This window comes from Oryctolagus cuniculus, chromosome 7 (assembly GCF_964237555.1).
Source record: "Oryctolagus cuniculus chromosome 7, mOryCun1.1, whole genome shotgun sequence".
Classification (NCBI taxonomy): Eukaryota; Metazoa; Chordata; class Mammalia; order Lagomorpha; family Leporidae; genus Oryctolagus; species Oryctolagus cuniculus.
In genome coordinates, this window is record NC_091438.1 from 97,439,924 (window position 1) to 97,464,264 (window position 24,341).

Here is a 24,341-nt window from a genome sequence, read left to right on the forward strand (position 1 = left end):
AAAGAGTGAAGTACAGTAAGAAACATTAAATGATGTTAACTATCAGTAAACCTGAAAACACAATTTGCATTAATTTTTGTTATAGTTGAATGAACTTCTTAAAATTAATGTTGGGGATTAAAATATTGTTAAATATCTTAAACCAGACCTTTATAATAACCATTAATACTTAAATTTTATGTTTCTGGGGCTACACATCCCTAATATATAAGCTCTTTTCTCAGTTTGAATGTAAATATTGGAGTTAAGTTTATATTCCTATGTGACACACAGAAAGTTGAATAATTCTATGGAAAAATGATACCTGAATCCACACAATTTTAAGGAATGTTCCCAGTGACTTGAACCTGGGAAATGATTGAAAATGTATTTGCAAATAAGAATAGCTGTTGAAAAAACACAAAGGACTCTAAATTTTTTGTTGTTCAAATAGAGGATACAGCTTTAATCACTTACACCTATAATTATTGAATAACTGACAGTAACAGGTAAGCTTTAACACTGAATGGTGCATGCATATAACTAATTGAAATCCTATATTGGGAAAGGTACTAGGTCACAGAATAGATGCTGTTTACTAAGACTTTATTATGTGCTAAACCCTGTGCTAAATGTTTCATTGAAATGATATTTACCTCAAATAACTTTAAAAATAGTTACTCTTTTTCTTTTATCACAGTTTTACAAATAAGTAAGCTTGGTAATTGAAAGATTAAATCACTCCCAAAGACTCACAATCAGAAAGTAGTAGAACCAAGACACAAACGTTACCCAACTTCAGAGCCTGCATTTTGGAGGAAAATATAACATTTCTCTAAAATCAGAAAATAACAATTTATCTAAAATTAAAACAAGTATCTCCAACAAAAGGATTCTTTTTCCTTAAAATATGCATTTTCAAAGTACTGATCTTGAGCTCTTCATCTTATCCCACTCTCTAGGCTCTGCATTTTGTCTTATTTTGTTTTTTACAAGAGTAAATAAAAATGGACAGTTTCTTATTGCACCCAAATTGATCTTTCTTCTCTCTGTATAGGCTTCTTTATCTGCTGCCAGGCCTTTAACCGAATTCCAGCTCATCCCTTTCCTCTCCCATGATTCTACTCTGCTTCAGGAGCCTTGCTTGAGTGCCTTCATTCATGAAACTCTATTAATAGTTGGCCATTCTTTACTCATCTTTTTTTTAAACTTTTTTTTTTTTTTTTTTTTGCCAGGCAGAGTTAGACGGTGAGAGAGAGACAGACAGAGAGAAAGGTCTTCCTTCCATTGGTTCATCCCCCAAATGGCTGCTACGGCCGGCGCGCTGCGCCGATCCAAAGCTAGGAGCCAGGTGCTTCCTCCTGGTCTCCCATGCGGGTGCAGGGCCCAAGGACCTGGGCCATCCTCCACTGCACTCCATGGCCACAGCAGAGAGTTGGACTGGAAGAGGAGCAACCGGGACAGAGCCGGCGCCCCAACCGGGACTAGAACCCAGGGTGCCGGCGCCGCAGGTGGAGGATTAGCCTAGTGAGCCGTGGCACCGGCCATTCTTTACTCATCTTTTCATGAGTGTTAAATTTGGCCCCTCAAATTAATCACACAACAACATAAATTATTTACACTTGGAAAATTAAGACTGTGTATTATTTTTTGGTTATTCTTTACAGAGAAATTTCCTAAATGTTACTTTGTATGTATTAAGCACTTATTACCAATAGCAAGAACTCTAAGGAGCTTTGGTTAGTGCCATAATATCTAGCTACATTTGTGCTATATGATTGTTACTGTGATTTAAAAAAAAAAAGACAGTGACATTGTATAAACCCATTGCATATAACATTTTAAAACCGATATACAGTGAAAGCTGTAAAAACACATAGCTAGTTCACAAATATTGGGAAATTTAGAAGCCTGTGTTAAGTTGGCTAGCTAGGGGCTAGCATTGTTGCATAGTGGTTTAAAACTACTGCCCGTGATGCTTACATCCCATATGGGCGCCAGTTTGTGTCCTGGCTGATTGACTGTCAGTTCATCTCCCTGCTAATGTGCCTGGGAAAGTAGCAGAAGAAGGTCCAAGTACTTGGGCCCCTGCCACCCATGTGGGAAACCCGGATGAAGCCCCTGGCTCTGTCTTTGGCTTGGCCCAGCCCTGCCATTGTGGCCATTTAGGTAGTGACTCTCTCTCTCTCTCTCTCTCTCTCTCTCTCTCTCTCGGAAGCTCTTTTTCTCAAATAAGTAAATAAATCTTTTTTAAAAAATGGGCCACCTATTTACTTTTGTTTTTTTCAATAATACTGTTATGGAACTATCCTTTCAAAGGGGTCTTTTGTGTTCTTGGTATTTACATTAAAAATCACCATTATTATAAAATAAAATGCTTATTACTATTTCTGTCTCTCACCTCCAGGCTTTCATATTCTCCATCCTTTTATGTTGATAATCTGCCCCTGTGTTATTCAAAAACATACCTTTCAGCATGTACAGCATCAGAATTAGAGATCTCATTCAGCAAATAAGTAACATGCGTTAAAAATGATAATGGCGTGATGGACTCCTTGGAACACTGTTGAAAAGCCAGACAGCATTTCATCTTCAGAAGTCTGAGAGGCATATTGTGACCACTGAATCCCAGACACCACTACATCCTTTTTATTGACATGATTAAGAATCTCGCTGTTAGTATTTGGATGTGTTTCATTTGAACCTGCCTGCACCTGTTCCCAGAGGGCAAACAATTGCCCAGGCTGTCACTCTCGTGACAAGTCAGCCCCATTTAAACTGCCAGCTACCAATTGCGCTGGTCTGCCTTGATGAATACACTGTGCTGGGCGGCCCATGAGTGATAGAGTGCTTCTGACTGGAAGCCGGCGAAGACAGCGCCCTGATTTAGGAATGATGTGTGAGACTTCCCATCGTTTACAAAGGAAGACAGCTTCCTTTTCTCTGCATTTGTGTTGGCAACCCCAGACACTAATTCACCAGATACATTGTCATAGATGAATGTTGTAAGGTTGAATGGGAAAGTATCATGTCACAGAGGATACACTTTGATGCTGTTTAGGACAGTTGGGATGGTAATGCGAATGAGTAAGAGATAAAGACTAAGTAGCTCATTATGGAGGAGAGAGAACAAGAATGAGAGCAAGAGATTCCTATTCCCAGAGTATAAAGAAAGGAAAGCAAGACTTGAATCAAGTCCTTTCCTTTCCTTTCCTTTCCTTTCCTTTCCTTTCCTTTCCTTTCCTTTCCTTTCCTTTCCTTTCCTTTCCTTTCCTTTCCTTTCCTTTCCTTTCCTTTCCTTTCGACAGGCAGAGTGGACAGTGAGAGAGAGAGACAGAGAGAAAGGTCTTCCTTTGCCGTTGGTTCACCCTCCAATGGCCACTGCGGCCGCGCTGATCCGATGGCAGGAGCCAGGTACTTTTCCTGGTCTCCCATGGGGTGCAGGGCCCAAGCACTTGGGCCATCCTCCACTGCACTCCCTGGCCACAGCAGAGAGCTGGCCTGGAAGAGGGGCAACCGGGACAGAATCCGGCGCCCCGACCGGGACTAGACCCCAGTGTGCCGGCGCCTCAAGGCGGAGGATTAGTCTAGTGAGCCGTGGCGCCGGCCAAGTTTTTTTCTAGTAAGAAAGATAATAATTTCATTTGTGCCACTTTTCAGTCCTTGAAGTAGACCTTATAGACATTTTTAAAATTCCAGTGTCATAAAAACATTTATTTAGTTGACTTACTTTGAGATTCTCACTGGTTCTTGGCCTGGCTAGGCTTGAAGAGGAGCATGTGGCTGGAGGCTTCTTCCTCTGTGTTGAAATTATATTTTCTATGAAACCACATCCTGTGGACTTCAGTGAAGTTTGTTGGATCAGAGAGGATTTATAGACTGATTATAGACAGGTCCTGGTCAGAATCTATACATGTGGTTTTTTTTGCATGCTTAACCAAACTGTAATTTTTCTTAATGTACACAGCAAAGGTACCCCCTAGATGCTCAGTAACATCCTGTGAATAAAGGATTAATTGATTAGATAATGGATAAATGTATAAAGACTTATGCAGCACAGTATGATGGATTTCTGATTAGTCACAATGTCATAGCTGTTCCTTTCAGTATTTAGAGAGTGCATGTTATGGATCGAAGAGGACTTTGCTTCCCAAACTCATGCAGATGTTTAAGTCTATGTTAACCGTTAATGGGTTGATGAATTAAGGCAGAGACTTGACCTAATTAGGTGGCTAGGAGGTGGGCCAGTGGGAAGTGTTTAAGTTACTAGCAGCTTGCCCCTGGAAGGCAGTTCTTGTCTGAGGGTTGGTTATTGAAGCCAAGTTTGGCCTAACTTCTGCCTTTGCTTCCTGGCTCATCATGGGATCATTTCTCCACACACACTCTGCCAGTGCCAGCCTCTACTACATGCCAAACAAGTAGAGCAGCCTGGTATTGAACTGTGAATTCCAAAATAGAAGCAGAAATAAGCCTTTTCCTTCCCAAGAAGCTTCCTAGCAGGTAGTTTTGTTAAAGTGATGAAAAACTGACTAATACACTGGTATGGAGAAATTTTAAGCTTTATGTTTTCTTTTCCTCCTGCTATATATGCATTTACATGTGATTATGTATCTGCATTTATATATATATAAATACCTGCATTTACCCATAAATACATATTTATTTACTTATCTTTACCAAGTAAAGAATGTGGTTGTCTTGATGAATTGAAGCATTTCAATTCATGATAATAATTGCCAGTAGAAGAATGTATGTTCTCTCTTAAGACAGATAACTAGTTACTATTCATAGCTTGAATTTAATGATTTCTACCTCTATTTTAATTAAGCACACATTCATTCTACAATATTTATTGAGTATAAAACACTTGTCTAATTAGTTATTACTGTATATGAAGATATTGACTGAGCAATAGTAGCTAATATAAAATATAAATTGATGTGAATTAACTCATGAGTGTAATCAAAACAAAACTATTTACACAAGCAATAGTAGGATGTATAAATTCATGTATGATGGTAAATAATAATGAATAAAAATAATGAATAAAAATGAATAAAATTGGAGCAGCATTTATGCAGATTTTCACTGAACCTTGCACTAAGGAATAAGAAAGAGAGACTGGATTAGTATCAGCATTCACAAGAGTATTTGGTCCATTGGGTTGGGACTCATAGTATATCTTTGGGATGTTCTATATTTTTAATTGAATTCACATATCCAAATACTTCTATGTATTTAAACGATAAATATGTGTGTAGTTAAACTGAGGTATATCTATAGGCTTACAGCTAATAAACTGAAAAGAAAGAAGTTAAAATCCAGATAATAATTGAGGAAATAGTAATATTAAGGCATAATAAAAACCCTGTTCCATGTTACAGGGTGATAAAATTTTTGAAAACTAAGCTCAAGCCTTGTCATTGGTTTAGAACAGGCAATTTGACTTCTGAGCAATGGAAGTATAGCAACCACTTCTGAGATCTTTGCTCACAATCACTGTTTGGAGAATGAACAAGCAGCTTAACGAATATGTACAGTTGGCATTGTAGGCATGCAAAAGGAGGCAAATAAATAACCACTGTCTGTATAAAGCATGCAATCTATGTGGAAGCAGGGACTTGGACTTTCTCTTCTTGTAGAGCATTGCATAGCAAATAGGTGGTTCTCAATGTGCATTTAGCAAGTGAATGAATCTATGTAAGTGCGTATGAAGGACAAAGACAATGCAGAGCCTCAGTTATGAGGAGGAAGAGCAGAGTTTATGCTGAATATGTTAGACCAGTTTTGACGATGGATCTGTGTGTGTTTGGTAGCACTAGGCAGGCATATATCAAGCTGACAATCAGGGAATATTGTATTTTTTTTTTTTTGACAGGCAGAGTGGACAGTGAGAGATAGAGAGACAGAGAGAAAGGTCTTCCTTTTCCATTGGTTCACCCCTCAATGGCCACTGCGGCCGGTGCACCGCGCTGATCCAAAGGCAGGAGCCAGGTGCTGCTCCTGGTCTCCCATGCGGGTGCAGGGCCAAGCACTTGGGCCATCCTCCATTGCCTTCCCGGGCCACAGCAGAGAGCTAGATTGGAAGAGGAGCAACCAGGACAGAACCGATGCCCTGACCGGGACTAGAACCCGGTGTGCCAGCACCACAGGTGGAGGATTAGCCTAGTGAGCCGCAGCATCGGCCAGGGAATATTGTATTAAAAGTGAGGATCACTACCATACACACACACACACATACACACACAATTTTTGTGAATGCACACATTGTGTTCCATAAATATTTGTTAAGTAATTGAGTGACATACATCTTTTCATACAAATAGTATCGTGGCCAATGTTACAATAAAGCAGGGAAGGTTTGTGAATGCTCTCTTTTTTCTTTGTATTCATATTGCATTTCTCCGAGTGTTTTAAACAGCCACTGGGCTCTAGAATGGTGGTCAAAATGAAGAATGGCCACTTTTGGAGAGAACCATTTCCCATCTGTCATCCTTGAGTGGTAACAGTATAAAGTTTACTAAGAGAAGCAATAGTGGGTCCATGACAGGTAGAGGAGTCTTGGTTTTATTATGGAGTATAATTTTTAAAGAAATGCTTTATAACACTTGCTTTTTATAGCTAATGTTGCTTGTTATTTAATTTCTTTGGTACTCACTTTCTGGATCTATTAAAAAAAGATAATAACTATTCCATAAGATTAAATGGTATATTTATGAAGTGCTTTCCTCATTGTTTGCTCTGTAGTGGGTGCATAGTTATGATTAACTTTCATCTTTTTTTCACCTCAATAAATGCATACTGTCATCTAACTCTTAATATAATGCACATGGAGGGATCACAGACAAATATTTTTTAGATTATGCTATATGTATGATGTCATGAAGGGGAAAAAGGCCTCATACTATAAATAAATGATCATTTGGGCCAGCACTGTGGCATAGCGGGTAAAGCCGCCGCCTGCAGTGCCGGCACCCCATATGGGCGCTGGTTCAAGTCCTGGCTGCTCCACTTCTGAGCCAGCTCTCTACTATGGCCTGGGAAAGCAGTGGAAGATGGCTTAAAGTCCTTGGGCTCCTGCACCCGTGTGGGAGACCTGGAAGAAGCTTCTGGCTCCCAGCTTCAGATCAGCGCAGTTCCGGCCATCTGAGTAAACCAGCAGATGAAAGACTTCTCCCCCCCCCCCCCCGCCTTTATGTAACTCTGCCTTTCAAATAAATAAATAAATCTTTTTTAAAAAATAAATGATTATTTAAGTAGGATAAATGTAGTATTAGGGCAAAGTGGGTTAAATAATCACTTGGGACCGCCATATCCCATATCAGAGGGATGGCTCAAGTCCCAACTCATCCACTTCCAATCCAGTTTCCTGCTATCAAGTTGGAGACCTGGATGGAATTTTTGGTTCCTGGCTTCAATCTGGCCCAGTCTGGCTGTTGCGGGCATTTGGGAAGTGAATCAGCAGATGGAAGAACTCTCTCTCTCTCTCTATTTATGGTTTTGCCCTTCAAGTGGGTAAAAATCAATGAACATTAAAAAATTTGTTTTATCATAATTTCTGCATTGACTTATGGAGAGCAAGTACATTTAGAGAATTAAGTAATATAATCAAACTCAAAGCTATTATGAATAGCCGGCTGAGTCCATGATTGGGATACTTAGGTTTGTTTCAGCCTTCAACTGTAGTATTGCAGAAGAAAGAATAATTACAAATGACATGAAAAAGGAAGATTTAGGGTCTGACTTAATGTGGAGAGAAAAAAGAGATCCTGTTTAGAACTAAAACAATGGCAGCAATCTTCCTGTCTTTGGTCCAGGCTTCTGGCAATGAGTCAGCTCTTTTCTTTACCAAAAACATCAAGAGTATGTTAATTCAGCATGAGAACCAGGAGGGAACACAAAAAGGACAAATAAAATCAGATAGGGGGCTGAGTGGTTTTCCAAGATGCCTTTAAGGTTGTTTTTTCCTTCTAATGACAAAGAATTTTTACATATATGCCTTCAAAGTATCTATTGAAATTGTATATATTGAAAGGCAGAGAAGAGAGAGCGAGCCAGAGAACAATCATCCATCTATGGTCCACTCCCTAAGCAGAAGCTGGGGCTTGCCCAGGCTGAAGCCAGAAGCCTAGAATTCCATGTGTTTCTCTCATTTGAGTGCCAGGGACCCGAATACTTGAGCCATCCCCTGTTGCATCTCCAAGTGTGCATTAGCAGGAAGCTAGAATGAGGAGCAGAATGGAGACTCCAACCCAAGCACTCTGATACGGGATTCAGGTATCCCAAGTGCTGACTTACATGCTGTGCCAAATACTTGCCCCTCCAAATTTCTTTACATGAAAGCTTTTTTGTATGAAATTTTATTTCTAAGAGAATACATAGAATTAGTTTTTGAAAATTTCATTCCATGGTCTTGAAGCTTTATGGTCAGCAAAGTCTTACCCCAGTGCCTGTATGAAAATGAGAATAAGAAGGAGAGTGAAACTAAATTATACCATGATATAATTTGAAATTTGAAAACTGAAATGAGTTTATAAGGTAGGTCAGGTGCCCTTGCCACTTCAAGGCCGTTCATTCTCCTGATCATTCTCTGAAGGACTGACTGAAAATTGAACCAAAGTGTGTTTCAGCCTCTTGAAATAAAATAATACAATTAATAGAAGCTACTAAGAAAGACAAAAGAGTACTCATTTTTTATTATGTGAACAACCCTCCAAGCCCAACGTGGGAGTCATCTTGTCAATACTCAGATGGTAGATACATTTTTGGAAACCAAACAATTATAACACAGTGTCTTAGCTAACTGTGTAATTAATAAGAGGCATTGCATAAATTGCTAATAAACAAAGTTTTATGTTTCTTTAATAAAGAAAGAAAACAAATGTTAGATGCTCAAGGGAGGAAGAGATCAAAGATTCTAAAGTTTCTAAACTGATAGAAATAAGGAAGACAACACTTTTACTTGATCTGTCATGTTTCCTACAGAGAGACAGCATATCTAGATTTATAAAACAGGGAATGAAGAATGAGTGGCTAAAGTATGTGATTTCAGTGAAAAATACTGGTCATCTGGTACTTGTCAAGGTATCAGGAGATAAGAGCAAATGGAATTGTACTTGAGGGGTTCTGTTGCTTAAAGGATTTTTTCGAGTTTGTTTTTACTGCTGTGTAGCATCTCTTGAATCTTTGTGGAAACTCTGATATGTCTCTGAGACTATACTTAAAATGCTAAAACCTGTCAGCGAGAGCCAGCAGGCTGGAGGGATGGAGAAAGGAGGATTAAAGTAAAGACAGGTATTTCTTCCCTTACACTCTGCATTAGCTGCCGAAGCCATCTGTGAAACCACAACACAGAAATAAAAGGAACAAAAAGAGTAAGAGCACAAGAAAACAAGAAAGCGAGGCAGCATTTAAGTGTAGTCTATTACATTTGAAAGTTATCTACAAGAAACAATTATAAACGCAGATCTGTTGGTTAAAACAGCAGAAACAAGTATGTATTTCTTTGGCCCACGGCACTGTGTACAGTGAATTTTAAGTGGTACAGCTTCCTTAGATTCAGATGATGCTTCATTGTCAAGGACAGTTTTAGGTAATACATAGCACTTCCGAGTAATGTAAATTCTGAGGCCACGTATCTGGCGATGCCTCAATGTACTCCCAAATCTCCCCAAATCTCTTTCCCCAACTCCCTCTCCAGCGCTCTGCACCCTCCACCTTCTTCAGACAACTTCCCTGGGCTACTGGAGTAGCTTACCCTAGACACAAAGATTCTTGAAGTTCCAGGGAGTTTACGTCCCCCTGAGGTAGCTCATAGTCATTGTCTGACTGGTCTAAAATATGCAACAACAGCTCCTACCTAATATAAATTGCACCCTTATAAATATAACTTCCACTTTAGAGGTCCTTGTGGTAGCAGACTGAGATTGAGATGTTTGAAGTAGCTCCCTCAATTGACTTCTTCCCTTCCTTGCCTTGCTTCCTGTGTTCCCTTAAGAGTTTCTCTGAAACACATCCTTAATTCAGCACTTGCTTATGAATCTTCATCTTAGCATCTACTTTTGGAGAACTTCAAGTAAGACAAAAGCATTCTACATACACACACAAGCATCATTTTAAAAGTATGATACAGCATCTTGGTACTGTGCAAATGTCCAAATATCAGGTTGAATTAGTATAGTGGATATTATAGTAGATCAACATTTATGGTTCTTACACAGACAATACTGTGATTATACAAAGAGATAGCTAATAACTGTCTTTGCACAAGAAAAAGATAATTCTTTTTTTATGTAACAAAGTAGATATTTACAAATGTTTTCCAATAAAGTGGCTTTCAAACAAAAAAATCAAGACACTAGTTAATATACAGTTAAATGTTATCTCCTATTAAAAACTTCTACAGAGTCAAACATGTAGATTATTCCTTATTATGACGATTATGTAGAATATTTTGGAAAAGTATATAAAATTTACTAAGTTACACTTTAAAATTTTTACTATGTTTAATTATGAATGTAATTTTCAAAATTAAAACAATTGTTCTGGGGCCAATGATGATGTTATCATGTGTATGTTTTATAGATGTAAAAACTGCTTCATCAGCCTCATCCAGAAGTCACACGTATTCTGGTGACAGTGAAGATGAATCTGCAGTAGAGGACAGGGAAGCCCATGATGAAAACAGTGCAGATGAAGGTGCCAGTTCGTCTTCTCAGGAGCTGAGTGAACGTGAGGAGCGAGGGCAATCCCCCCTTCCTGTTACAGAACTCTTAGAAGTTAAAATTGAAGACCAGCAAATAGAAGAATCAGATGTGGAGACCTCACCTCTACCAATACAGGAAAGCTTTGAGAATGTTCTTGAAGAAAAAATGGAGAAAGGAACTCGAGAGGTTGCAGACAGTTTATCTGAGAAGTCAGAGAAGCATGTTTCCAAGGAAGCAAAGGAAGAGAAGAGTAAGCTTTGGGAAGGAAGCACTGCTAACGAGTGGGTCAAAAAGGCAGGTCTCCCTGAGGTGCAGGGAGGCGGTAAGTATGACCACTGAGCTGATTTGCCATTGTACCCATGCATGGAAGCTGATTCTGGTCATTGCATTCTGCCAATGCTCAGGAAATACTATTGTGATCATGCTGGAGGATTCAACAGTTTCCTTATTTCTTTCATTGTCACATAATCATATGTGGATTTGCAGCTTGCTGTTTTCCTTCTATTGCATTTTTAAAACTTACTTGATAATTCTTGTATAGTCTGTTTCCTATTTTCTGTAAATTCCTTCCTATGGTAATTCTATCTCAAGAATAAAATAAAACCCAAATATGTCTAATGGTAAGGGTATGTGTGACTTTTTAGAGGTTATTTAGTACTAGCAATGTTCTTTGTTCTTGGCTGTATATGTGTTTGAATATATACATGGCTAACGCTGATAAGTACTTACTGTGTTCCAGGCACAGTTCTAAACACTTACATATACTACTAACTCATTGTGTTCTCAGAATAGCCCAGTGTCTCCATGAGCTACTTTCTATTATTGTCTTCTCTTTTTTAAGGGTTTAAAAACTCATGGCTTGAATAAGTTAAGTCAGTTGCCAAAGATTAAACAGCTAACAAGGGCATTTTTGGGATTTGAATTTGAGTAGAATGGTTCCCTGGTTTCTGAAGACTTCTTGTTGTAACCATGTAATAAGAATTTTGATTTAGCCGGCGCCACGGCTCACTAGGCTAATCCTCCACCTTGCGGCGCCGGCACACTGGGTTCTAGTCCCGGTCGGGGTGCTGGATTCTGTCCCGGTTGCCCCTCTTCCAGGCCAGCTCTCTGCTGTGGCCAGGGAGTGCAGTGGAGGATGGCCCAGGTGCTTGGGCCCTGCACCCGCATGGGAGACCAGGATAAGTACCTGGCTCCTGCCAGCAGATCAGCGCAGTGCGCCGGTCGCACCACGCCAGCCGAGGTGGCCATTGGAGGGTGAACCAACAGCAAAGGAAGACCTTCCTCTCTGTCTCTCTCTCTCTCACTGTCCACTCTGCCTGTCCAAAAAAAAAAAAAAAAGAAAGAATTTTGATTTAGATAAAAAATAAGAAAATGTCTGAAGAAATCCCAAACTTCACTTCGAGTCTTCACCTTGATTTGAGTACTTCTTGGTCCCTAGGGTTCCTGATTATGTAGGATGGTGCTATTTATGTAGGAGGAATAGGGAGTGAAAGGACGATCAGGCCCCGGGAGCTTAGACACACAGATGGTCTGATGCTTTTCTCAACTTTGGAAGGACAGTGAAGGACCCAGCTGTGTCTGGTGGGCACGCAGTGTGTGCCTGTCAGATACCTGGCTCTCACAGAGCAGCCTGTGCTATCATTGGTTCCATGGTCCTTTTCCAGGTCTCGTTCATGTCTCCCCTACCAATGGCGGGCACTTTTCTTGATTCTAAGACAAAATTTGTTGTCACATTTTCATATGAAAATTCAGTTGTGTTTTAAAAACTTATGAGTATCTTCAGGCCGGCGCCGCGGCTCACTAGGCTAATCCTCCACCTAGCAGTGCCGGCACACCGGGTTCTAGTCCCGGTCGGGGCGCCGGATTCTGTCCCGGTTGCCCCTCTTCCAGGCCAGCTGTCTGCTGTGGCCAGGGAGTGCAGTGGAGGATGGCCCAGCCGCGGCGGCCATTGGCGGGTGAACCAACGGCAAAGGAAGACCTTTCTCTCTGTCTCTCTCTCTCACTGTCCACTCTGCCTGTCAAAAAAAAAAAAACAAAAAAAAACTTATGAGTATCTTCGATATCTATGTTTCTTTTAGTCTGTTAAAAGAAACTGGGGTCTTCTAGGAATGCAAGGTGGTGAACAGTCCTCTTTCAATTCAACACTGTTATTATGCTTCTACTAGTATAAAGCACCGTAGTCAATAAGAAATGTATAAGAGAGGGTTCCTCATGTAAAATGTTAAGGCTTGATACACCAATAATTGAACTAAGTTCAGTAGTATTATGGAAAATTAGAGAAGGTTTGAAATGCTATGAAGCTTCAGAGGAAAAGAAATCTCATTTGATTAAGGACACCTTGAAAGCTTTCCTGAAGAACATGTTGGAGAAAGGTTTTAAAGGTTAAGTAACATTTTGAAGATGGGATGCAGAAGAAAAAAGGCAGTAGTGTATCCAGACAGTGTGGTGTAGCAATGGTATAATCTTGAAATAATTTATCAAAAATGACTTTAGAACAGTTGGACAAACTTTAGTCTTTAGGCCAAATCTGGTCCACCTCTGTATTTCTGTTTGTTTAATTTATTGCCCCTAGCTTAGAGTAATTCTGTTTTTTAAATGCATGATTAAGCCCTAGGAATTTACTATCTGGGGCTTTACTGAAAATTTGTCAATCTCTGCCGTAGGATGATAACAAAAAGTCTCCTAGCATTTTCAAAAGGATTTTGCCATCATTATTATTCTAGAAAATGTACACTTATTTGCAAGCTATTAATTAAAAAAGTAGAGGTGATAATGTGCAGTAGTAACACTGACATTACTTTTATTAATGCTTTTACTTCTACTCTGGAAAACAGGATTGTTCACACAGATTTATGTAAGTAAAGATCTTTTGTTAAAGTAGATGGACATTTTTATAATATGCAATATGCTTTGTATCTTAATATTTTACCAATAATTTTTATATTATTGTATAAGCTTTATGAACATATTTAATGTCTGCATAGTATTCCATTCTGTGGCTTTCTCATAATTTAGCCATTTCCCCATTATTGGATACTTGTCAATTATTTATGATAAAAGCATTCAGAATCCCTTTTTCTAGCTTCTAAATACACACACACATACACACGATATATAGATAGATAGATATAGATATAGATATAGATATATATTATCTATAGCTACCCTGCTGTGCAGTAGAACACCAGAACTTCCTACTCCTAACACTCTAACATCATATCCATTAGTGACACTTTCTTCATCACTCCCTCCACCTGCTATCCTCAGCGTCTGCCTGCCAACAACCATTCTACTCTCAATTGCTACAAGTTCGTCCTTCTTAGTTGAGTCTTCAGTTAAGTAGCTCAAGAAGAGAGGGGTGGAACCAAGGTTATAATGCTTAAAATGCAGGACGATTTAGGTGGTTATTTTGCAAAACACAGTGAATGAAAATTAGATATTAAAGCCATTGCAGTCATGAAATTGAAATGTGTGTATTTTTACCTAGATCCCTGACTAGATCCTTAGGTCAGAATGAAATAACGTCTGAGATAATGTATAGAAGACTATTCTCTATATTTGTATGATACTGAATTAATCATTTTTTCAGTTAGACTTGGAATGAAAATTATTATGTTAAGAATAGATCTATGAGCTAAAATTATATAAAACTACAGATGTTTTACAATTTCTGAGTTGTTTTACTAAAGATCATAGCAGTGGATAAATGAGTAAAGTTCAGGTATGGTTCTCATTCCATTTAGGTTGAAAGCATAAGATGATATTTTTCTTCTCAATATTTTACCATATATCTCAATTAATTGGGGTTTATCCTATCCATCAATAAATTGAGTGAGTTGTAGAAAAGATGTGTGGTGTACAGGGAGTGGATAAAGTAAAATATTATAATTGCTAGCCATAATAAGATAGTGGTCTTGGAAGTCAAATCAGTATTATAGAGCACAGTTTTATTTTAATGTGTTTAATTTGGGAGGTTATTTTAGTTTAAGCTGTCTTAATGCATTGTGATATAATCTTTTTACTATGTTCTTATCGTAGAATAATTCTGGTGCAATAATAAGTAAAGTTAACATAATGGAGACATGATGATGATAAATAAAATTATATAAGATTAGTGCATTTTAATGTAAATTATCATTTAAATTATATGGAAGTAGATATTTTATTTTTTTAAATGTAAGTTAAGACAAATGTGACTGACCAGGTAATTTAAAGCTACATAATGTTATGACTAAAGTACAATTTTGTCATCATGTAGGCAGGGTAAAATCATCTTGGTGAAAGAAAAAAGAAATCATGTGAAATGAGTTCATGTTTAATACAATTTCTGAATGAAGTATGGAAGGATTTGGTTGTTTTAATAGACTTAACAAATTCTTGTGAGGTATCTATTTTATGTCACACACCATTCTCTGTGTGCACATAACAAAGTGCCTGTCTACATGGAGCTTGTATTCTAGGGGGGATATCTGCCTGGCCAGTGAAAAATAAACATGCCATGTAGAACCTGGGCTAAGTGCTGGAAGAAACATTATGCAAGGGAAGGGAATACAGTCATGATTTGAGAAACAGGAGGCATATTATGGATGGCCTCTCTAATGAGAGTTTTGGATGGAAAAGAGGTGAGCCACTCTGTCATCTGCAGAGAGTGCACAAAGCAGAGAGGGTCCAGCCAGGGCAAAGGCCCGAAGGTGGGAGCAGAGTTGCTGACTGAAAGATTTGGCAGCCCGGCCTGTGTGACAGGAGCAGAGCAGACAAGTAAGAAAGAGTTACAAGATGAGGTCAGAGTGGGAAGATGAGGTTAGTGGGATAAGATAAGGTCAGAAGAATTTATTATGAGATGGGAAATCTTCCCACAGGGAAGATGAGAGCAGGAAAATGACATCATCTGAAAGTTCTGAAAACATTATTCTGGCTACTGTATGGAAGATAAACTTTGCTTTCTGCACCTGGTTTTGGCAGCTGTGGTCTTGAGCTTGTAATTAATCCTGTTTCTTGTGGGCCATGTTTCAATGTCAAAGGTAGCACAAGAACATCTTCTTGTAGGTGGATGTTTGTTAGTTATGAATTTTGTCATGGTGAGTACATGGTCAGATGATTGATTGACTGCAAATAATAATCAAAGCACAGGGATACTTTTCAAGGTGACTGGAAACTTGGAATAAACTTGAGTATATCTTTACTCTTCTTTTATGACTTTCTTAATTCAGATGAAACATTTCTGACAAAACTTTGTTTGGATAGTGAATTATTCAAGATTCTTAGTGTGTTTAAGATGGGATCAGTTTGTTTTGTTTCAAAGCAAGGAAAGGTAAGAATGAGGTAGATATCATTGAGAATACAAGGTAAGGCATGTAAAAGATGTAATGTGTATCAAATTAGGACCCCTGTGTTTTGACATCTGGGAATTCAGAAAAGGGAGCTAAAGATGAATAAGTATGAAGTATAATAGACTGACATTTTTGTTTTGTAACAAACAATTTTTTAAAAATTATATTTACTGATTTTCACTTCCCATCATCTTTCTTCTGCCCAATCTTCTACACAGACAATACTGGCTAGAAGAAACCTAGTTCTCTAAAAAGAAAGAAAGAAAGAAAAAAAAAAGAAACAAAGAGTTCATAATGGCAACCACCGTCCCCCTCCCAACATCCCTGATAAACAGTAAATTGTTCTTGGATGGTTTCTTAGACTTTCCTTCTTATTCTTCAATGTATTTTTATTTTCATCTGAGCTGTCCAATAATGATAACTAAAAGCATTATCACGGAGAACAGATAATTATAAAACAAAATACTCTTCGTTCTGTCACTTTTGGCATTATTTTAAAAGACAAAAATGGCTTAGAGGATGTGTATGATTGTCTTTGGGGGTAGAGGGAGAGCAAAGGGAAAGAAAGAAGCAAAATGAGAATAGAATTATCAAAAAAAACAATGAAAGAAAGCAAACGCTGCCTTGGAACTGTGTTTGGCCAAATTACAACTCTCATTGTTATTATTGTAAATATTTTATTTTTCCTTCAAATCAAAGTTTATGGCAAAGAATATCTGAAATGTTCAAATTATCCATCCACACAATTAAACATTGCTCAAAATGATAAGAATATTGTTCTTAAATTTAGTATTTATGACTAATAATTCCACTTGCATTTTGACTAATAGATTTTTTTGTGGTTTTATTTATTTATTTTGAGAGGTGGAGTTACAGAGAGAGGGAGAGACAGAGAAAGGTCTTCCATCCATTGGTTCACTCTCTAAATGGTTGCAAACAGCTAGAGTTGGGCTAATCCGAAGCCAGGAGCCAGTACCTTCTTCTCAGTCTCCCATGTCAGTGCATCTTCCACTGCTTTCCCAGGCCACAGCAGACAGCTGAATTGGAAGAGGAGCAGCCAGGACTCGAACAGATGCCCATATGGGATGCCAGTCCCACAGCAGAGGCTTAGGCTACTGCACCACAGTGCCGGCTTGACTAACAGGTTTTAAAGAGCCAGCTTTTATATCTTGTGTCTGATGATCTGAATTTTAAAATGCAGTGACTTGACTTGGTTCCACAAGAACTTTTCAGGTATAACAATGAGTTTCTAAGTTTTTTCATTAACATATCAGCATCATTAAGGTTATAAATCAACTTTTAAGAAAAGTTAATAAAAATTCTGTGAGATTCCAGTTTGATAATTGCTCAAATACTTGATGCCTGCCTCTCCTTGTTAAATAAGGAATAAAGTTTAAAAATAGCAGTTTAAAAAGTTTGTTCCTGGGCCGGCGCCGCGGCTCACTAGGCTAATCCTCCGCCTAGCGGCGCCGGCACACCAGGTTCTAGTCCCGGTCGGGGCGCCGGATTCTGTCCCGGTTGCCCCTCTTCCAGGCCAGCCCTCTGCTGTGGCCAGGGAGTGCAGTGGAGGATGGCCCAGGTGCTTGGGCCCTGCACCCCATGGGAGACCAGGAAAAGCACCTGGCTCCTGGCTCCTGCCATCGGATCAGCGCGGTGCGCCGGCCGCAGCGCGCCAGCCGCAGCGCGCCGGCCGCGGTGGCCATTGGAGGGTGAACCAAGGGCAAAGGAAGACCTTTCTCTCTGTCTCTCTCTCTCACTGTCCACTCTGCCTGTCAAAAAAAAAAAAAAAAAAAAAAGTTTGTTCCCGAATCTAAAGAAGGTACCATCCAGATTTGCTACATAAAAAAGCATATTAGAGAAAGAAATCATGAGCTATGGTGAGTTTATTTCTCATAAAAACAAAGGTAAACTTATAGAAGTTAAAAAAGAGATAATCTGGGATCTCAAAGATTAGAAGCCAGAGGCCGGGAGCAGGGCAAACTGAGGGAGGAAGGGAGAGGAGCAGAAAAACTGTCCTGTGACAGCCCTTTCATTTTCAGGATTTTGTACTGTTGCCAAAACTCAAGAAAAGCCAGGATGACAACCCCAAACAGCAGTCAACTGAAACAGAAAAGGGTGTTCCCCTGACTTAGCAGGGGCTCCTCCCTAAGAAAGAAGATGGCAATGCCAAGAGTGAGGCTCTGGCCAACCTTGGTAGCTTCTACAGCCATTGGAAAGTTACACACAAAATTTTGCTTTTACTAAGAGGGTTTAAAGCCCTACCCTCCTTTCCTTCTTCCCCCATCTCGTGGGTCACTGAGCTGGGATTGGTAAATTCCTCAGCTTAACACATATGAGAAAGACCTGCATCCAGCTGGAATTTAAGAGCATTCAAGATGCTAACCAGCAGTTACAAAAGTAACAATTCTCACTTTTACATAGATATCAATCTTTTTCCTATGATCAATATATGGAAAAAAGGATTAATAAAATTTATTAGGGTGGTTTATCAGATAGTGTTCTCCACACGCCTGTATTTTTCTAGCAACACAAAGTAAAAATTGAATCCATTTTGCATGATAGCAGTGCAATAACACTAGAAATTATTCACAAAATAAAATTACTTTTCACACAAAAAAATAAATAAAACCTACAAGCAGGTTTCTAAATAATTATTGGGTCTTAAGAAAAAACAGTCAACTCTCTAGATAATTAATCATGTAATTATTGAAACCAGAAGTTATTTTTTGTTTTTTTCAAAGTATATCCTCAAAGTATAACAACAAACTACTTGCTAGTAAACAAGAAATGAACAGTACCTGTAATCAGACTTTAGGAATATGTAGAAAGGGAAAACATAAGATAAACAGACTGGATAAAGATATTACGATGGGGCAGGTATTTGGTGCAGCAGGTAAAATGTTACTTGTAATTCCCACAACCCAGATAAGTCCTTGAGTTCAAGTCTTGGTTCTGCTTCTGATACAGTTTCTTGCTGATGTGTACCCTAGGAGGGAGCAGATGATGGCTCAAGTAGTTGGGTTCCTGCCACCCGCGTGGGAAATGCAGATTGAGTTCCTCACTCCTGGCTTCAGCCTGGCCCAACTCTGTCTGGATTGCAGGATTTGGGGGCTGGAGCAGCAGATAGACAATCTCTCTCTCTCTGTGTCTCTCTGCATTTTGAATAGATAAATAATTCTAAAGAATAATTACGATAAGTGGGAATTTACTCCAAATATTTGAATAGATGATTAAATATAAATATGCTTGCAATTTTGTCAGCTTAAATTCCAAGTTTAATGTAGAATGTCTCCAGATATTTAACAGTATTTTGGCATTTGAAAACAATTTTAATTAACTTGGAAAAAATAGTGGTAATAAAAAAATTCTTGATAGCAGCAGCAGCAACACGCTCGAGCAAAGGAAAACTGAAACTCAGAAAAATTTACAACATGTATACAACAAAGGATTTATAATACATAAAGAATTATTACAAATCAATAAGGCAAACATCATGGCAATAGAAGTATATAGCAGGAAATTCACAAAAGGAAATCTTAACCACTACTACCAAAAGCCTACCCTATTCTTGTCATCATTTTCAATTATTAAATTATCAAATATGGAAAGAATGGGTGGAAATTGTGACATTGTTGGCACAGTGCAGAGGCAAAAAGCCTTGTAATCATTATAGATGAAGTTAATTGATTCTCTTTTTGGAAAATATTTAGAAACATATCAAAGGCTTCTGAAAAATCAGTGAGTTTTGACTTCATAATTCCAATCAGAAGAATGTATCCGAAGGATATAGTTAGAAACATATGCAAAAAAATGATGGTTAACTGGTATATAAAAATAGCTTCATAATCACAAAGGAATAGAAACAATTCAATATCCAACAATAAGCAGTTGGTTAGCCAAATATTAGCCAGAATTTATTAGAACATTTTATTGAAGAATCTTTAATGCTATAGGGAAGTAGTCACAAATAGTACTAAATTAAGAAAATAGAATTTGAAATGCTGTCCACAGTAAGGGTAAAAAAACACTTAGAAGTCCACCAAAAGGTTAACAATAGTTTTCTCTCAGTGATGAAATTGTGGGAAATTTTTGTTTTTTTCTTTCTGCTTTTAATATTCCCAAACTTCAGAAAATGATCATATACTATTTTGATATTTACAGATTATACAATACATAAAGGTTTTTTAAAAAATATTTTATTGTCTTAGTTTAACAAAAAGCTAAGGATGTAATATAAGGCTATCTTGGTATTTTGAAAAAAACATGTTAAAGTCTCCTATATCACTTGAGTGGAAACAAGTACTTTTCTGAGAAATTCTCCATACAAGACTATTCAATTTTGGTATTAATTCTGTGAGAACTGGTAACTATCTTTGCTTTAGTGGTCACCTTGATAGAGAGGTGAAGGACAAGAGTCTTCAGGGCTGAAGGGCTAAATAGATGGAGCCACGTTGCTGACATGGGAGTCCCGGCATTCACAGTCCTCTTTGACCACTTGTGGAGAACAGTCGAGATTAGACACCAGCCAAGCTTTTGCTTTTAAGTTTCAGCTTCAGAAGAGCATCAGAGAAAAAAATAACCAAATGAAACCTTTCGTGGTCTCACATCTAGTAAATCCTTGATACTTGAGCCAGGGTCCCGAACACCTGACTGTACAGGTTCTCCCTGCTTCCAAAGCCTAGACCTCCAGGGGCAAGCCAGCAGACATGGGCGAGTGGTGATTGCAGTCTAGACACAGAGGGACTACATGCTTCACCATCAGTTCTGAGTGGTTGTGATTTTTCAGGCTGTGCTAGCATTGTTTGTCGTCTTAGAATAGTCTTTTGGTTCAAAAACTTATATTGGTTAATTATTACTTATTATTATCATTATTCTTAATATTATAAACCAGATCTCTTTTTATAGCCTGTGGACTACTTGGAAGAGATCTAGATGTCTTGTTAACATTAGTGAAACAAAACTTCATGTAATTGCTACTAAATTAGACTTGTTACCTTCCCCTCTGGTTCTGCTATCCTTGTTATTTCCAATATTTGATCAACCAAATAAATTTATATGCAAAGACCTAAAACTGCTTATCTAAGCTCTTTAAATATATAATGTTAGCATGAACGTAGTGGGTAACATGATATTTAACCTATATGTACCATGTTTATAAAATTTCTAAACCAAAGATTGACCTGATAACAAATCCTGCTATCACAAAATTGTCATCTTTAAATTATTTTATTGTAAAAGAAGTTTTGTTTTCTATATTGGATTAATAAAGAAAGCTAATGTTCAAAATCTTTGAAAAGTGAATACATTGGAACTGAATGGCGCTCCTCTTTTCATTCCCACATTTATCCTCATAAGATTAATCTAGTTGTCACCATTTCTTCCCAACACCCAGTTGAGGCAGATATCTCACTATTTGTTTCCAAACAAAGGGATCAGTAAATATTACCCCTTAGTAAGTAATCTTAAACTAAGCCAGAGACTACATTCTAGTTAGGCATTATAGTTATGTTTTTCTCAAGGTATAGTTATTGTGTCAGCAGTACATATCAGAAAATAATGGGAGGACAGAGGAAGGAAGGGTGGGTATGACGGAGTGAAGGAAGGAAGTCAGGGCGGGAATAAAAGAAGAGACAGCAATGAAGTTTTGAAGAAATCATGTTCTAATTCTGAAAGGCATTTCTAGGTCTAATAGTTGAGTGCACTTTTGTTAACCAGAGGGGAGCCAGGTGGAAGATGACAGGGTTTTAGAACATGGCTCATCAGATGATAAGCAAGACAGGGGATTTTTTTTTTAACTTTTATTTAATGAATATAAATTTCCAAAGTACGGCTTATGGATTACAATGGCTTCCCCCCCATAACGTCCCTCCCACCCACAACCCTCCCTTTTCCCATTCCCTCTCCCCTTCCATTCACATAGGATTCATTTTCAATTCTCTTTATATACAGAAGATCAGTTTAGCATACATTAAGTAAAGATTTCAGCAGTTTGCTCCCACACAGAAACATAAAGTGAAAAATAATAGATGGTTTTTTAAATGATGATGAAATCAGATCAGACCTATTGTCATGTTTAATCCCAGTGAGAGTCAAGTTGGGAATTGCTAATTTCTTCTTATTTTTTTTTTAACAGAAGATCAGTTTAGTATACATTAAGTAAAGATTTCAACAGTTTGCACCCCCATAGAAACACAAAGTGAAATATACTGTTTGAGTACTCGTTATAGCATTAAGCCTCAATGTACAGCACATTAAGGACAGAGATCCTACATGAGGAGTAAGTGCACAGTGACTCCTGTTGTTGACTTTACCAATTGACACTCCTGTTTATGGCATCAGTAATCTCCCTATGCACCAGTCAGGAGTTTCCAAGGCTATGGAAGCCCCTTGAGTTCTCTGACTCTTATCTTGTTTAGACAGGTCATAGTCAAAGTGGAATTTCTCTCCTCCCTTCAGAGAAAGGTACCTCCTTCTTTGAAGACCTGTTCTTTCCACTGGGATCTCACTCACAGAGATCTTTCATTTAGGTTTTTTTTTTTTTTTTTTTTTTTTTTTTTTTTTTTGCCAGAGTGTCTTGGCTTTCCATGCCTGAAATGCTCTCATGGGCTTTTCAGCTGGATCCGAATGCCTTTAGGGCTGATTCTGAGGCCAGAGTGCTGTTTAGGACATCCGCCATTCTATGAGTCTGCTGAGTATCTCGCTTCCCATGTTGGATCACTCTCCCCTTTATTTATTCTGTCGGTTAGTATTAGCAGGTACTAGACTTGTTTATGTGCTCCCTTTGACTCTTAGTCCTTTCATTATGATCAATTGTGAACTGAAATTGATCACTTGGACTAGTGAGATGGCATTGGTACATGCCACCTTGATGGGATTAAATTGGAGTCCCCTGGTATGTTTCTAACTCTACCATTTGGGGCAAGTCAGCTTGAGCATGTCCCAAATTGTACATCTCTTCCCTCTCTTATCCCCACTCTTATTTTTAACAGGGATCACATTTCAGTTAAATTTCAACACTTAAGAATAACTGTGTATTAATTACAGAATTAAACCTGTCATATTAAGTAGAACAGACAAAAAAAAAAAAACTACTAAGAGGGATAATGTATTAAGTTGTTCATTAACAGTCAGGGCAAGGGCTGATCAAGTCACCGTTTCTCCTAGTGTCGATTTCACTTCAACAGGTTTCCTTTTTGGTGTTCAGTCAGTTGTCACCGATCAGGGCGAACATATGGTATTTGTCCCTTTGGGACTGGCTTATTTCACTCAGCATGATGTGTTCCAGATTCCTCCATTTTGTTGCAAATGACTGGATTTCGTTGTTTCTTACTGCGGTATAGTATTCTAAAGAGTACATATCCCATAATTTCTTTATCCAGTCTATCGTTGATGGGCATTTAGGTTGGTTCCAGGTCTTGGCTATTGTGAATTGTGCTGCAATAAACATGAGGGTGCAGACCGCTTTTTTGTTTGCCAATTTCATTTCCTTTGGGTAAATTCCAAGGAGTGGGATGGCTGGGTCGAACGGTAGGGTTATCTTCAGGTTTCTGAGGAATCTCCAGACTGACTTCCATAGTGGCTTGACCAGTTTGCATTCCCACCAACAGGGGGTTAGTAAGACAGGGGATTTTGAGAAATGTAAGCAATTGACTGTAGTTTTGCCTAGAATCACAACACATTGGGTGAGGACACTTATAATAGAAATGCTCATCATCATCATCGTCGTCATCACTGTTATATATTAAGTGTATAGGACCTGCAATAAGAAGATGAGCATGCTCTGAATATATTCTTTTACTCAAGAACCATTGAGCAAATATCTTTCTGACTGATGAGTAAACTGAGGCTTGGGCTTAAAAACCAAAGCTCTTGAGGTGACATAGTCATTATAGAATATGGAAGTGGAACTTTGTGATCCAGAAGTACTTGTTAGTAACCAGCTACAGATGACAGGAATTTCTACAATAGCTTTTACTGTCAAATTTATGGGAATCATGTAATGTCTCTTTTTTTGCTTCTGTCCACATGGAGTGGTTATCGGGGTCAAATCACTAAAATATACTAATGGATGAAGTGCTAATCACTTAGTCAACTTTGAAAGTTTTAGCAATTTAAGAGAGCAGTAATGATTGGTGTCATAAAAGCTGTAACATATTTCTAGAAAGGAAAAGCCAACTAAACTGCTTTTTCAATCATGCCATTGCATGTGCACTTTACAGACTATCACCGCTTCTGGCTGTTGTCTATTTATAAATACAAGTAATTCTTTGCATGGATTTCTTTACTTCATGATCTTCTGTGTGTTGTGTTTTCCTTTTAAAATCAT

The 24,341-nt window shown here is 38.3% G+C and overlaps 1 protein-coding gene across 5 annotated transcripts in view; it reads left to right on the plus strand.

The window, feature by feature from the left end:
- The window catches only part of ERICH3 (glutamate rich 3), a 130,601-nt gene that overhangs the window by 97,088 nt on the left and 9,172 nt on the right, over nt 1-24,341 (plus strand). For all 5 annotated transcript variants that reach the window (XM_008265057.4, XM_051856358.2, XM_070076971.1 and 2 more), the window contains one exon: nt 10,564-11,007. In XM_008265057.4, coding sequence (XP_008263279.3) covers nt 10,564-11,007 — 444 coding nt within the window. The remainder of the gene's footprint in view (nt 1-10,563; nt 11,008-24,341) is intronic.